This window comes from Sphaerodactylus townsendi, linkage group LG16 (genome assembly GCF_021028975.2).
Source record: "Sphaerodactylus townsendi isolate TG3544 linkage group LG16, MPM_Stown_v2.3, whole genome shotgun sequence".
In the NCBI taxonomy this organism is placed as follows: Eukaryota; Metazoa; Chordata; class Lepidosauria; order Squamata; family Sphaerodactylidae; genus Sphaerodactylus; species Sphaerodactylus townsendi.
The window spans coordinates 13891583-13908311 of NC_059440.1; the positions used below are offsets into that span (position 1 = coordinate 13891583).

At 46.0% G+C, this 16729-nt stretch overlaps 1 protein-coding gene across 2 annotated transcripts in view; it reads right to left on the reverse strand.

The window, feature by feature from the left end:
• The window catches only part of LOC125445971 (protein spinster homolog 2-like), a 121665-nt gene that overhangs the window by 5697 nt on the left and 99239 nt on the right, over positions 1 to 16729 (reverse strand). The window contains exons 9-12 of one of the 2 annotated variants that reach the window (XR_007246349.1): positions 16161 to 16226; positions 12918 to 13016; positions 10022 to 10185; positions 8200 to 8288 (exon numbers count right to left, since the gene is read on the reverse strand). Coding sequence is in view for 1 of the 2 variants with exons in the window: in XM_048519426.1 (XP_048375383.1) it covers positions 10022 to 10185; positions 12918 to 13016; positions 16161 to 16226 (329 nt within the window). In the remaining variant the exon portion in view is untranslated. The remainder of the gene's footprint in view (positions 1 to 8199; positions 8289 to 10021; positions 10186 to 12917; positions 13017 to 16160; positions 16227 to 16729) is intronic. The other variant, XM_048519426.1, reaches the window with a different exon arrangement.

A 16729-nucleotide genomic window follows, 5' to 3' on the forward strand; every position in this document is an offset into this window, starting at 1 on the left:
TTGGTTCAGGGGGGCCAAAGTTATGGACCCCCAAAGGGGGTGCCCCCATTGTTTTCAAGGGTACCAAATCAAGATCCCTGACATTTCCACTTTTAAGATCTATAATGGCTAAAAGTAGCCATTACTGGGGGGGGGGGATCTCTCTTCCTGAAACCCTAGAGCTGCTTCCCATCAGAATAGAGAATGTTTTGTTAGGTTGAGACAGTCACACTTGCTGTAAGCGAGCTTCACGCAAGGACCACTAGCTTTTCCAACGTGTACTTTTTTCAGGTTAAAAAAAATAAAGTTTGAGGACATAAGAAGGGACCATAAGGCCATGACTTATGGGTGGGGGTGGTTCCCACTGTTTCCTTAATGTGAGGCGCACACTGTCTCCAGGAGGCGTGATGCAGTCACATGATAGCACAGATAGACTCCACTTTAGAAGAGGCACACCCTCCCTGTTGTGAGAGAGGTAGGATGCCTCTTCCAAGATGGCCTTCACCACAACTGTTACACACACACACTCAAACCACCATTAATACTATCTTGTGTCCAATTCATTGGATGCACATAGCTCATCACAAACATTTTCAAACAGTCAGCACCAAAATAATCAGTTAAAAACTGCAGATGGGCATGAAGGGATTTGGAAGGGAAGAGGAAGCAAAGGTAACCACAGCTGAGCTAAAAATATTCCATCCAGTAACAAATCGCTTGATACGGCAGGACAGCAGCTTCGAGGGAGCCATTGAGGCCTGGTTCACGAACCAGAGGCCCATAGGGAAATCCACTACCAATTAGTCTGCTTAAAAATGCTGATGACAGAGAGGCAGTAGCAGAAGATTCTCCTTCCGACAGATACATGCCTGGATGTGCAACATGGCAGAAGGAGGGAAACCAGAGCACAAAAGGAAGTTATTTTTGCAAAGTCCAGAAGGGTGAAAGGAAATGGTATGACGAGGACAGTAAAAGGAATGTGCTGGCTCTCTGCTCTAATTCTACATAACCTTACAATTTACCAACAAGAACTATTTTGATTCCCCGTCTGCGTACGATTCTATACGTTAGGCAACACCCGGATTCATTCATTAGAGAACCCTGAAATGCCTGACCCCTAGTGACCCAGCCTCGCTTATGATGAATGGGTTTAATCTTAAGTTTATGTGCCGGAACATATTATAAACCAACGCGCCTAAGGGTCCCAGACAAACGTGGCCTTTCTGGTCGATCCGTCGGCTGCCTCGATGCGATAATCTGAGATCGGCTCTGCTTTAAACGGGGTGGGGGGGGGATAGAAATTATTGGTGAAGGACGCTGAATTCTGATTAGACTTTTGTACCCAGGAGCTGAGATTAGAGGGGTTTTTTTTAAGCCAGTGGAAGACAGTGATCATAATTTGCTGCATAGCTCTTGGCATTCGCCTCACAGGAGACAATTACTATCAGAGGGTACTGATGGTTTGGAAAGAGAAAATATTCATTGCACACAGATAGCAAGTGCCTTATCTTTATGAGAGCTCAATTTGTTACAGCAGCACCAAAGTCAGAAAGGTCCTTTGTCACAAAAAATGGGGAGCGCGCAGGTCTGAGGACTTATGGCCACCATCCATGGCACTTCTGCACAGATATATCAGCGTGATGTAGTGGTTAAGAGTGGGTGGATTCTAATCTGGAGAACCGGGTTTGAATCCCCACTCCTCCACCTGAGTGTCAGAGGCTTATCTGGAGAACCAGATGTGTTTCTGTACTCCTGCAGGGTGACCTTGGGCTAGTCAAAGTTCTTCAGAACTCTCTCAGCCCCACCTACCTCACAAGGTGTCTGTTGTGGGGAGAGGAAGGGAAAGGAGCTTGTAAGCCCCTTTGAGTCTCCTTACAGGAGAGAAAGGTGGGGTATAAATCCAAACTCCTCCTCCTCCTACAACAACACTTTAGATGCAAATCATTCCTTTGGATAGGAGATAGGTAAGAAGGTAGCTTTGCAGTCAATCCCCCCCCCCCCCCTTCTCATCACTAAAGTCCTCTTTCTGCTATTTCAATTAGATGCTGGATATGCTCCCAGGGCCTTTTCCTTTCTCAGTTGGTAAAGAGCATGTTGCTAGTCCTCTAGAAGATGGCAACATGTCTGGAAACAAGAGGAATTTTCTACTGTGCCATGGTACCCAGGAACCTCAAACAATCATAGCATACCATCAGATCCTCTGAAGATGCCAGCCACAGATGCAGGTGAAACGTCAGGAGAGAATGCTGCTAGAACACGGCCATACAGCCCGGAAACCACACAGCATCCCAATCATAGCATTCATTTCCCCTTCAACGTTATAACAGAGATCTGCACTCTTCAGCTCTAGAGTCAAACGTGGCTCAGTAGGAAAACAAATCCAGCTCTTCTTTTTAAAACGAAAAGAAAATGAACCCTTTAAAGTACAGTTGAGGGGTGGGTGGAATGCTAGAATTACCAGTACAGCAATGTCAGGAGTAGGAGGAGGAGTTTGAATTTATATTCCCTTTTTCTCCTGTAAGGTGACTCAAAGGGACTTACAAACTCCTTTCCCTCCCCCCACTCCACAACAAACACCCTGTGAGGTGGGTGGAACTGAGAGAGCGCTGAAGAACTGTGACTAGCCCAAGGTCACCCAGCTGGCATACGGTCGAATGCACAAGCTAATCTGGTTCACCAGATAAGCCTCCACAGCTCAAGTGGCAGAGCAGGGAATCAAACCCGGTTCTCCAGATTAGAGGGCAGCTACTCTTAACCACTTCACCACACATGTTGTCGGCATGATAGAATGGAAAAACAAAGAAAGATCTTTAAGGCAAGTTCTGTCCCTTGTATGTACAGTTAACAAACATCAAATAGCAGGTAGGAGGAAAATATTTCTCTATGTGACCCTCTGCAGAGATGCTTCTCATTAGAGAATCCAATATTGAGCTACATGGACCAAAAATCTGACTCTGTACCAGCTGGTTTCTTAGACTCGTAAGTGTTGTTAAGGACTGTTCCTGGTCCCTCTTCCCCTCTTCTGCTTGCCTCTGCAGAAGTGCTCTCCACACAAGCCCTGTTGCACCAGAGCAGGTGGGAAACGAATGCACCGGCCATGAGATTGCAGCTGCAAGACATCAGCTGGGGATGGGGGGGGGGGGTGTTTCCAGGGCAAGACTTTGCACCGGGGTGATCACAGGCTGAATAATATCCCTAGACAAGTCAGACAGCGCAAGTGGAAAGAGGAAGGATGATGAAAAGTTGAGAATGAAATCAAAATGGAGCAGGTCTAAAACGAGAATAACAGCCACCACCCGCTACTCTCCCCGTTTTGCTGCATCCTACCAGAAGGATGCAAGCTGGGAGGTTTTTTTGCTGGGAGGTTTTTGACCTTTGCTCAAAGACCTTTGCCTCTAATGCCAGCCTTAAAGGGGATGGCTCAGCTGCTGCCACTGTGATGGGCACCATTTGGGGAAAGGGCAGAAAGGGGGCAGGTAAAGACAGCTGGATGAGGAAGAAGAGCTTGCATTGGGGGGGGGGGCAGGATCTCAGAGCTCTGGTGCCAAATGTTTAGTCCCGTTTCCCCTTTGAAATCCTTCCTCGTTTCATTGATTTGACGTGATTTTGGGTGCTTTTGAGTTTTTCGGGTTTTTTCCTTTTCAAATGCACAAGAGCAAGTTGTTAGCCTTCAAGACCGCTGTATTTGAAAATGAGCAGCACTTGCTGTTATCGGGGACATAGGTAAGAGGGGGGGTTCAAACCAGTGGTGAGATCCAAAAATGTTAATAACAGGTTCCGATGGTGGTGGGATTCAAACAGTGGCGCCACCGCACACACGCACCTCCAGTCCCTATTGGGCAGGGCGGTTGCTTTAGTAACCCCTTCTCGGGACTCAGAAAAAAATTAGTCACCACTTCTAGAGAAGTGGTGAGAACTGGTTGGATCCCACCTCTGGTTCAAACCCCTCCCATTTCATGTCCGGCTTGCTTGAAACAATGCATGGAACGGAACAGCCGGAAAGCTCTCAGTCACAGAACCCTCCCCATAAAAAATCTATACCTACGTCACTGGCTGTTACTGTAATGGGGAACCTCAGGAATGAATTTTTTTTTTTAAAGGAAAACTTGGGACAATCCCGGGCTTGGAGTCTTCCAGGATCTGGCCATTGTGGGTCTTCCAGGCTGTGTGGCTGCAGTCTGGTGGGTTTTACTCCTAATATTTCTCTAGTCTGGCATCTATGGCTGGCATCTTCAGAGGCATGTCACGGCGAGATGCGTTTGTCTCCACTGCAGTGTGGAGTGATTGTATGGTGGGGCATATGTTTTGTCCATTTGCATGGGTCTGGGTGGAATTGAATTGCATCTGCAAATACAACTACAACAGCAGATTGGACTGCAATTGAAGAAAAGGGCCAAATGCAACAGGCTCAGAATCAACCACGCAGCTGGAGCAGGTTTATAAAGAAAGAAACCCTGGCTACGTAACCTGCTTGCGTTATATGATTTGATGTCAGGTTAATAAATGCCACCCCCCCTATACACACACTGTATAGACATTATTTTTCTTCCCTAAAAACTGTTCTGCTAAGAACTCTCTTAAGAAATATAACTCTTGTGTACCTGATATTGATGCCCCCCTTTTCCCTTACAGCAGACGTTTCAAAGATGAGAAATGTAATTACACCGGCTATAAGCTTGCTCAAATGACAAACAATCTGGATTTAAGAATAATCAATGGGAGGGTTGACTTAGCTTACCCAGCTGAATACACCTATTGGTCAGGGGGGAGAATGAGCACCATTGACTATCTAGTTCAGGGGTAGGGAACCTGCGGCTCAAGAGCCGCATGCGGCTCTTCTGCCTTTGCACTGTGGCTCCACGGGCCGAGCTGCCAGCCCCATCCTTGCCCGCCCTGCAGGCAGCAGGGCAGGCGTACCAACTGCCCGTGGTCGGCTGGGCCGCGTTGCGGGCTTCCCCTCTCGCCCGCCCCGTTGGAGCGGGGCGGGCACTTTCCCGGTGGCCGGCGAGGCCAAGCTGCCGGCTTCATCCTTGCCCGACCTGCAGGCAGCAGGGCGGGCGCATCCATGTGCTTCTCAGAATGAGCGGAGTAAAAGGTAAAAAAACCCCAATATATACAGTGTTATCTTTCTTTTAAATGTCAAAAATTATTTGCGGCTCCAAGTGTTTTCTTTTCCCGTGGAAAACGGATCCAAATGGCTCTTTGAGTGTTAAAGGTTCCCTACCCCTGATCTAGTTGTTCACAAAGAAATGGTACAGCTGGTTGAAAGATTCGAAGTTTCCTCGTTGAATGATAGCGATCATTTCCCTCTAACATTGACCTGTCATTTTCCATTCGAATTATTTCGGACAGAAAATTACTATGAGGGATTGGCTGCAAAGGAGGGCAATTTACCACAAATCCGCTAGTCCTCTAGTCTTGAAAAGAAAATCAATGAACGATATGTCTCGAGTACTTTCAATATCAAACTGCAGACTTTTTTTAATAGTACAGACAGCACCACTCTGTTACAGGCTTATGAGGAGCTAATGGAGAACATAAAACAGGCACTGACTACCTATACAGGCAGACCTCGCCACTGTGATCCATGCAACGGTCACCTCTAGGCTAGACTATTGCTTAACTTTCGCTCTCTGCGGGCCTTCCCTTACGTCTGATCCGGAGGTTGAAACTGGTGCAACATGCAGCGGTAGCGTGTACTCACAGGAATTGAATTGCCTTTAGAGGCTACATTCAACCTGTGTTGCGCCGCTTGCACTGGCTTCCGGTTGAGTTCCGAATCATTCATAAGGTGTGGGTACTCACCTTTAAGGCCTTACGCTTGATCTGGGACCTTAGTACCTTCCGGGATGCCGTCTTGCCCCCATATGTCCCTCTGCGGCCTCTGCGTTCGGCAGAGGCCAACTTGCTGGTTGTCCCTAGCCCCTCGATGATGCGGTTGGCCTCTACCCGGGCCAGGGCCTTTACAGCCCTGGCCCCTGCCTCAGTGGGTGCCTTTACCACCAGCTATCCCGAACCCCTCTCGCGGGATGTGGGAGAGTTCCGCCCAGGGAGCCTGTAAGACCGGAGTATTAATTTCCACCGGGCGTTTGGAGGGGGCCGACGGCTGATGTGCGCCCTCCTCCCCTCCTTCGGCTCTGGGCCCTTAATTTTATTGTGGAGGCCCTCAGCTTTTTGGGTCTGCTTCCAGGGTGGGTGTATTACGTTTTATGAAATTTGTCGGATGCCGCTGTAATTTTATTTAATTCGATGTTTTAACTGGGATTTTAATGTTATTTCTGTTATGATTATGTTGTTCACCGCCCAGAGCCCTTCGGGGGAGGGGCGGTATATAAAATTGATTATAAATAAATAAATAAATAAAAATAGCGCCAATCAGAAGATTTCTCTTAAGAAACCCTTTGTGTGATGCACAAACTGCAGAGGCACACGAGACGAAACCCAGGAACCGTATCCTTGAGTGATACCGGCTGGGGTTTGGATTTGAAAACTTCGGTGTCGGCAGAAACGGCACATCAAGAAATCCGAGCATGACTTGGAAGGACAATCCCAGAAGGGCAGGCAGGCAGGCAACAAACTCTCTGCCTGCTGCTTCTAGCAGAACCAGCTCCTCTCTATATTCAGATGAGCGCCCAGAGTGTGTTTGCGCATGTTAATGAGGCAGCCCTGAAAACAGTTCTGCTGGCGTGATAAGAATTGTGCGGCAATCCTGGGAATGGCTTTCTTTCTTTTTAAAGAAACAGCTCATTACACCCATGTCATTTAATAACAATTGCGTGGCCTCAAGTCACAATCAACTCAGGGAGGCCCCAGGATCGAAGTTATCCACTAGCACAGTGATGGCGAACCTTTTTGAGACCGAGTGCCCAAATGGCAACCCAAAACCCACTTATTTATCGCCAAGTGCCAACACGGCAATTTAACCTGACTACGGAGGTTTTAGTTTAGAAAAAATGGTTGGCTCCAAGGCCTGAGTTACTCAGGAGTAAGCTTGGTGGTGGCTTTGCTTTGAAGCAACCGTGCAACTTTTCCAACGGGTGAATCAAGCAAGCCCCATTGCCAGCAACCGAGCTTACTCCCAGGTAAAGGATCATGCTTTAGTTCTTCACATGGAAATCGAAGGGTAAAGGGGTTTAACGAGTGCTTAGCAAGGGGTTACCTACACTGCTTTCCCAAAGGAAACTTCAGGTTTTAAGGTTTAATGCTTCAAGGTTTTGCTGGCATTGCTTACTTGCCTGAGAAGGGCTCTGAGTGCCACCTCTGGCACCCGTGCCATAGGTTCGCCACCACTGCACTAGCATATATGATCTCCAAACCCCAACATATACATAAATATTTGATTAAGTTCCATACATCCTCCCTAAAAACAACCCCGAAGAACTGTCCTCTTTTTAAAGAAGAGTTGAATTTATATTCCCGCTTTCTCTCCTATAGGAGTCTCAAAGGGGCTTACAAACTCCTTTCCCTTCCCCCCTCGCAACAAATACCCTGTGAGGTAGGTGGGGCTGAGAGAGCTCTGAAGAACTGTGACTAGCCCAAGGTCACCCAGCTGGCGTGTGTTGGAGTGTACAGGCTAATCTGAATTCCCCAGGTAAGCTTCCACAGCTCAAGTGGCAGAGCAGGGAATCAAACCCGGTTCCTCCGGATGAGAGTACATCTGCTCTTAACCACTATGCCACTGCTTTAAGAAACAAGGCATCTATCAAAGATGATATAAAGCACATATGCCACTGGGGAAAGGCAAGAAATATAAAAAGTGGCTGGGAGCCCCTCCCATGGCTGGCAAAACCAGGTTAAATTAGGCAGATTTTCTTTATGTCACGTGGTTGAAGCAGATCACAAAAGTAATTTTTTTTAATCAACACAGGATCAACCTCTTTAAACAAGAAGTCTAAACTCCTGTGTAAAGGCCTGGAAATTGCCTTTCTCAGCCACAGTGGAGATGCAGGGATTAGAACCCTAAATCCATAATGCATTAAAAACAAAATTGTAGGATATTGAAAAACTTATTGCATAATTTAAGGACAATCCCACAAAAGAGCACCCGCGACCACATGTTTTGGAATATTTGCCCACAAAAATCTGCCAGCTTCGAACTTCTTTTTTTAACGGAAAGAAGTCAGGTTTCCTCTTGGCATTGGAAATAGATGGTAGATTCCTTCCCCTCTCCCACCTCTTGGCCAGTGAGTAGAAAAGGAAAAAAAAGAAAACACAACTAACCCCTAAAAAGCTCTTGTGGCTATTATGCGGTAGAATCTTCCGAGTTACTGGAGTTGCCAACAGGGAGGTGATCCAAATCAGTTTCAGCACTGAAAAACACGTAGCCCAACTTCTTAATGCTTTGGTTTTGTCAAGGGTCAGAAAGAACGTTCTCTCACAGCGTGATGGTGCACCTTTGGGCTCTTATATGCGCATACCGGGAGACACTATTTACGTATAAGTGCTAAGCTGGGCGAAAGACACAGAAACATTTCCATCCTCCCCAAAATAAGTCCAGCCTTCTTAGTAATTTTTCGAGCCCCTTTGAAAAAGGTTATGGAGTGGGGGCCGAGGAGGAGGAGAAGAAGAAGAGGAGGAGGAGGAGGAGGAGGAAGAGGAGGAAAGGAGGAGAAGGAGAAGAAGGAGAAGAAGAAGAAGAGGAGGAGGAGGAGAAGAGGAGGAGGAGGAGAAGAAGAAGGAAAAGAAGAGGAGGAGGAGGAGAAGAAGAAGAAGAAGAGGGGGAGGAGGAGGAGGAGTTTGGATTTATATCCCCCCTTTCTCTCCTGTAGGAGAGACAAAAAGGGACTTACAATCTCTTTGCCCTTCCCCCCTCACAACAAACACCCTGTGAGGTGGGTGAGGCTGAGAGAGCTCCGAAGAGCTGTGACTAGCCCAAGATCACCCAGCTGCTGTGTGTGTTGGGAGTGCACAGGCCAATCTGAATTCCCCAGGTAAGCCTCCACAGCTCAGGCGGCAGAGCGGGGAATCAAACCTGGTACCTCCAGATTAGAATGCACCTGCTCTTAACCACTACATGGCTACGCCACTGCTGTTGTCTGAGGAAGCATCCCCAATGCAGAGACAACTAAACCTATAGTCCTGCACACTGGGATGCAGATTATACCTTACATCTACTGTGTAATCGGCAGGAGGACGTGCAGTTGCAAGGCAGATGTAAGTTCTTCGCAGGAATTCGATTCGGCAGTGCCACATGGGCCCAATTTGGATAAGGACTGAAGCTCAAAGGAGGACAGGCTCCTTTCCTGCTTGTACCGTTTCCATGACCCCATATGCGCTCAGGGGCTGCATGAGAACTGAATGCTTGCACATGCAGCTCCCACGATGGGACAGATGACACCCCAAGGGAACATTTAGGGTTGGGAAAACAGCGTTGGAGTCTCAACTGGCATCCTGCTGCAAGTCCCCAGGGCAATCACGTCACAGATGTAATGTTTAGTTTGCCACCAGGAAGTGCATCCCATTGAAAGCAACATGGCGCAGAGAAGGAAATATTGGTTTTTACACTCAACTTTTCCTCTACTATAAGGAGTCTCAAAGCAGCTTGCAATTCCCCCCAACCAGCACCACAACAGGTGGGGCTGAGAGAGTTCTGAGAGCACTGTGAGTGCTAACATAAAACTGATTTTATCACCCTGGGTGTGTCTCGAGGGGCGGTTGGGGGGGAGATGCCTTGAGTGGGGTATCACGCAGCCCAGAGGCCCCCCCACCCTGACACAAGAGGAGAAAGAGGGAGAGGAGAGGGTCCACAATCGAACTGCGCCCCTGCCCCCCGAACTTCATGTGGCATTTGGGGTTGCCCTGGGCCCCAATTTTAGCAGCTGCACCCTTGCTTACATCAGGCGTGTTTTAAATTGTTAGCTACCTTGGTGGTCCATGAAAGGCCAGAAAGGTAGGACACAAATTTTGCAAATACATAAATGAAACCAGACAGATGCTTTCTTGTACAGCGAGCCAAGGATCTCATGGAACAGGATGCAGCCAGAGCACAGCCGACAACCTTCGCACACCCCACTCCCTTCCTTTCCCCGCTTTGGATACTCACTGTTGTTCAGCTTTGGCTCGATCGCTTAGGAAGAAGAGGGCCGTGGCTAGGAAAAACATCCCCCCCAGGACGACAACAAAAGGGCACAGCATGAGAGCGTAGCCTAAGCTGAGGAATTCCCAGAGCGGGGACTCCTTTGTGCTCTGGCGTATCAAGTCGGAGATCTGGAGAGGAAGCAGAGGAGGGGGGGGAGAGATTAGCTTATTTCCAGGGGCTCCAACTGTCGCAGGAGTGTGGTTTATTCAATATGACAAAGCAAAAGTGATTGCTTCCTTGCTGAGATGCGTGGGGAACTCTGCAGCAGAAAACAAACCTTATGGAGAAAGAAGATCATCCCGATAAACCAGCTTCCCCCTTTCCACTCGCAGGATTTATAGGAAGGTCCCCCCATCCGCCCGCTAAAGCCAGGAGGCTTTAATTTTCAGTCTGACCAATGAAGGCCATGACTGCAGAGCTCCCCCGGTTCACACCTGCATGCTCAGTTGTTCTATGCGCAATGCACTCCTTTTGCTAAAATTGAAGGGTTTCGTGTTGTTTCTTTTAAAACTGTCATTAAAATCAGTTAAATTGATTAATATTTTTAAAAACCTATCCGCAGTGCACTAAATGTGTGATTGGTTTGAAAGGTGTCAGATGTGAACATTTCTTCACACCATCCCAGGCCTTTGGTTGACATATTTGTCCTCTTTTTCTACTGCTAAGGACTTTCTGATTTGAATTTTTTAAAAACAAAATTGTTTAGAAGAAAAAGAAGAGTTTGGATTTATATCCCGCCTTTCTCTCTTGTAAGGAGACTCAAGGTGGCACACAAGCTCCTTTCCCTTCCTCTCCCCACAACAGATACCTTGTGAGGTAGGTGGGGCTGAGAGAGTTCTGAGAGAACTGTGACTAGGGTGTTTGTTGTGAGGGGGGAGATTGTAAGCCCCTTTCAGTCTTCTTACAGGAGAGAAAGGGGGGATATAAATCCAACTCTTCTTCTTCTTCTTCTGATTTATTGTGAGCAAACTGTAATTACTGACGACAAACAATCTGCATACTGGATTTAGATTGGAAGAGCAAATTAGCACACTAGACTCTTCAGGATCAAAGTTACAAGTCTGATGTGTGAAGAGAGTAAACACTTTGAAAGGAAGGCAAGGTCAAGAAACAGGAACGTTCAGTTAGCGCTGATGACTCCTAATTGTTAAACATAATTACTCTTTTTGCACCTCTCCAGTTTGACACTGAAGTGGTCCCTCGGCATTTGCGATAGTCAGTGCTGCACACTGCACAAAGCTCATCTTGTTGGCAGAAGAGACGAGCCACAATCTCTCTCTCTTTCTCTCTCTCGTTGCCAATTTGGTCTCTGGAGTCCCCCCAGATTAAAAAGTACAGGACTATTTCACTCATTAGAACGCCCTCGTGTTTTCCGGTAAGCGTGCAAGGACATTGCACTTGATTGCTTATAGTTTTCCTTTCTCACCGTGAACTGCATAAATGAAGGAGAGTTGGTTTTTATACCCCACTTCCCTCTATCAGATGTAAAACTGAGTCTTCAAACAGGATGTCAACAAACTGGGTCTCTGGGAAGTGGAAAATGCCTCAGTTTTTTTAGAAAGGCTCCGAGGGGGGGGGGGGGGAGATCATGTAAATTGTAGGTCAGCCCATAGAGGAACAAGGCCTGCTGATGGGATATCAACATGACTTCTATAAAGGGAAGACCTGACTGTAGCAGTAGGGAGGGGGAAGTGGTGGGAATCCTAGTGAAACCACGCTAATGTCAACTTACATAGACCAATACTGCACACACACAGTGGCGTAGCTAATGGGGGCGCAGGGGAAACCGGCTGCCCCTTTAAGCACATATTGGAAAAGTAGAAGGGTCTTAGAAGTGAAAAGGCACCTGTTTTATGTGCTTGCTCCCCCTAAATTTGGAACCTGGCTATGCCTCTGTAGTCATGAAGAACAGTTTGGATTTATGCCCTGTTTTCTCAACTATAAGGAGTCTCGAGTGGCTTGCAATCGCATTCCCTCTCCCCCCCGCCCCCCCCCCCACACACAACAGAAGCCTTTTGAGATAGGCGGGGGTTAGAGAGTTCTAGGAGAACTGTGAGTGGCCCAAGGACACCCAGCAGGCTTCATGTGGAGGAGCTGGGAAACAAATCCGATTCACCAAATACAGACCAAAAAATCACGTGACGCACATGTGCTGCACAGTGGCTTGTGTATATTACAATTATTTTTTTACAGTGTATAAACATACATAAAATGCAATTGCTATTAATAATCTCTACTCTCATTACAGATATCTCCGATGGGAGAACTTCAGTAACACCGTTGTTTAACTGCATTGGTGGTTGTTTAACTGCATTGGTGTTACTGAAGTTCTCCCATCGGAGATATCTGTAATGAGAGTAGAGATTATTAATAGCAATTGCATTTTATGTATGTTTATACACTGTAAACAATAATTGTAATATACACAAGCCACTGTGCAGCACACGTGCGTCACGTGATTTTTTGGTCTGTATTTGGTGAATGCTGTTAGAGGTGCACTTACTCTATTCATAAACAAATCCGATTCCCCAGATAAATCCACCACTATTAACCACTATGCAACGCTGTCTCTGTGGAGTGGGAACTGACTCATTATGATCCTATCCATGGGGTGTTCAAGGCAAGAGATGAGCAAAGGTGGTTTTGCCTCATCTTCCTTCAGCCTCCCCTTGTGATTTATCAGCCTATACTATAGTAACCGAGGCTGTGACAAGCTTGGGCTAAGCTCAGCTAATACAGGTGAACCGCACAGGTAATAAACAGTGCAAAGGGAACAATAACAAATAAAGCAATAAGAATAACATAAATACAAACAATAAAACATACAAACAGTGCTCTAAATAAAACAGCAAGCGCTTACAAATCCAATCAGGTAGGGACTTCCTGCGTCTCCCAGAAGGTGCGATGTAAAACTTTGCAAAGCCACAGCTGTAGCCCGGCGTGTCGGGATGACCACATACTAAGAAGAAGAAGAAAAAGATACATCAAAAGATGAAAGTTCAGCTGCATTCAGCAAGGTTTGGGGCAGCCACAAGAAACCTCAGAAGCGAGTTTCTCAAAGCATCCGCAATAAAAATATAAAGGCAGCCCAAAGAAATTTAAAATGCTTGCTTCTTTGTCCTCAATCCAACACTATGTTATGAAAGGGGCATAATTGCATGCCCATGCGGTTTCAAATGCTTTCTTGTTCATTACCGTTGTTCAAGAGCTGCTAATTGAAAGCAAATACAATTAAACGGAGTGGTTCTCCTCTTTGTAGCCCATTTGGTTATGAGTTTTTTTGATGACCCTTTTGGTTAATAATGGAAGCTAAAAAGCACTGCCCTAAGGAAGAATAGTTAAAGGAAAGGGCTGTGCAGGCAGCAGAAGCTGACTATTCCTTGGCCATTCAAATCCTTGGATATACAACGGTTTGCCTAAAATATTCGCAATACCATACACTGTAAATGTTCTGGGTACAACATGAATATTCACTTTTTTAATGGGGGGAAAAAGTTAATTCCCACAAAAATTGACCCACAATGTGCAGAACGAGGGAACAGAATGAGCTGGAAGGAATTATGTTGCCATCTACTACAGGCGTTATGGTACTATTGCTTTAATTTTTATATATTTCTATTTTAAAACATTTTATATATTTCTATTTCAAAAGTGTTATATGTTTTTATGGATTGTATTTATTGTGGTTGTGACCCGCCCTGAGCCCTTCAGGGATAGGGTGGGATATAAATTTTAAATGATGATAGATAGATAGATAGATAGATAGATAGAGAGAGAGAGAGAGAGAGAGAGAGAGAGAGAGAGTGGGTGGGTGGGTGGGTGGGTGGGTGTACACCCAGAGTCCATAATGTAAACTAATTTATCCATATTGTGGAGGCAGGGAACTTTTTTCTCTCTTCCATACTAAGGAAACTTGGGGAGCCCCTGCTAAAAATGACTAGCAATAGATTCAGGGCAAGCAAAAGAAGAGGGTTATTTTTCATACAAAGTATAACTAACATATGAAATTTGCTGCCACATTTAAGCAGCTAGCTTTAAAGGAGAATGGATGAAATGGAGAAATAGGTGTTCTCACCAACGGGTATAAGTCCTTGTCAGTTCAATGAAACCTCCATGATTAGAGGGTATATCCTTACATTCTAGTTTCTGAGGAGGCTCTGGTTTTTGCATTCTCCCTGTAGGCCTTCTGGGACATCTGACTGGTCATAATAAGAACTAGCAAAGTGGTTTGAGTTTTCGGCATGCTCTTATCCGCTTAAGAAAGCAGTAGTCAAGATGAAAGAGGGAAATGGTAGTACACAGAGGCCAAGTTTTGTGTGCCAGAGATCAAATTCCACACATATTCAGAAAGCCCCCAGCTCTTTTTATGTAACTCCATTAAAATAATACAGGAACAAGGGCTGAGAGAATCCCAACTCCCTTCTCTTTAAAAAAAACCCCAAGAAAATAGAAAGAGCACTTAGTAAAAACATCAGCTGCTGACCAAGTTTGGAGATGAAGTCAATTACAGAGCCGCACTGGCATTTCTAGTACAAAAATAGAACCCAAACCAAAACCCATGCCCACAGGGCTGGCTTTAAATGTCCCTCACCAGAGATGAGAGTTGGCTGATGAAGAGGGAAGGGAGCTCTTGGAGGGAAGGGAGAGATTGCCTTGCTTCCTCTAAGTGGCACACACCACTCAGGGAGCCAAATGAAAAAGGCCAAATGGGTTACACCGGTAGGCCTCAAGCATAGGCAGAGGAAAACTTTGGCCGTGCCGCCAACGTCCGCCTTTCTCACCACGAAAATCTGGCAGAGCTATTTGTAGCATCACAGAGAACCAAGTGTTGTGGTTAGCATCCTGTATTATCCTGGATGAGAGTCATGACCAAATTGCCACTCTGCCATGAAGTTGGCTGGGCAAACAGGGAGACATCGGCAACTCCAAGGCGCGCCTACCTCACAGGATGGTGGTGAGGAGAAAATGGGAGAGGAACTACCCATGGATGTGGAACCACCCTGAACCTCCTTGGAAGAAGGGTGAGATTAAAACTAGTATGAATGACCTTATGCAACGGAAATCATCAAGCAATATATGTTCCAAAATATCAAAGAGGCTGCATATATATATATACTGCAATGGCAGGTGTATTGTGCAATTTATCAAATTAATCCATATACCAGACAAATACTCCCACTAAATGTGCAAGACTATATACAGTATTTTCCAATGGGTGCTGTGTGGTTTCCGGGCTGTATGGCCGTGTTCTAGCAGCATTCTCTCCTGACGTTTCGCCTGCATCTGTGGCTGGCATCTTCAGAGGATCTGAAGAGCCTTCGACAGTATTTTCCAAGTTACAATAATTACATATACATGTTCCAATTCATTCAACAATTCGTTCAAAATCTGTAGGTTGTATATTTCCTTTTTAGTCACTTCAATGAATGCTGTATCAGCACATTCGTGTAATAAATCAACACATGGCTTGTTCCCACAAGTCTCCGCAGGTCTACCGTCCTGTGAGGTAGGTGAGACAGTATATATATGCAACGTCTTGGATCATATATTGCTTGAGATTAAAACTATACACAAAGATCGGGGAATATCACTAAACCAGGACTTTGCTTACTTGGCAGTGGCGGGAATCAACATGGCAAAAAACCCCACACTGGTTCTCCACTCGTGAACGGTGCAGTGTTAACTGATTTCTTACCCCCACCATGTGTTTGTTTCTCTCTCGACATTTTACCTCATTTTTCTCCCCTTGTCCATTTTATCCTCTTAACAGCAACCTCGTGAGGAAGACTAGGCCAAGGGAGTCACTGGCTCAAGGTCACTAAATGAACCTCTGTGGCAGAACGGGGTACTCGAACCCAGGTCTCTCAGGTCCTAGTCCAACACAGGATCAGCTGACCACCAAAACCCACTAGCTCTCTCACAGACCGCAGATTGAGACCCAGCTGCTGGAGGGGAGACTCCTCCTCCCTTCCATCCTTCACCTAGCTGAATCCAGTTGACATTAACCAGGGTTCTCTTTGAACCATGGTCTCAAATTGTGATTGGTGTGCTACATACAGCATACACAGGGCCCTGAGCTTGAGCGTACTCTGCTTCAACTCACCATCAGTATGTCTGCTGTAATGGCCCAGTTGGAGAAGAGGAGAGTTTCACCGATGAAAATGCAGACCTATTAGGGACACACACAAGAAGTCCTTATTAATATTATAGAATTTAGATTAGTATAATAAATGATCTAAGTATGGGAAATAGTATAGTAAAATTATGTATATAAATTATATAAAATGATGATCTGAACCCGTTAAAGAGTAAATTAGTCTTCCACCTTAGTAAATTAGAGTGAATAAGCTGAACATTTGGGTGCTGTGTGGTTTCCGGGCTGTATGGCTGTGTTCTAGTAGCATTCTCTCCTGACGTTTCACCTGCATCTGTGGCTAGCATCTTCAGAAGATGCCAGCCACAGATGCAGGCGAAACATCAGGAGAGAATACTGCTAGAACACGGCCATTCAGCCCGGAAACCACACAGCACCCAAGTGATTCCGGCCGTGAAAGCCTTCGACAATACAAGCTGAACATTATCGATGAAGTCCTAGGTGAAAGGTAATGATGGAATGAACAGTTGCAAAGGAGAAACTTTGAGGAAAGGACCTTAAGAAGTATGTGCATTAGC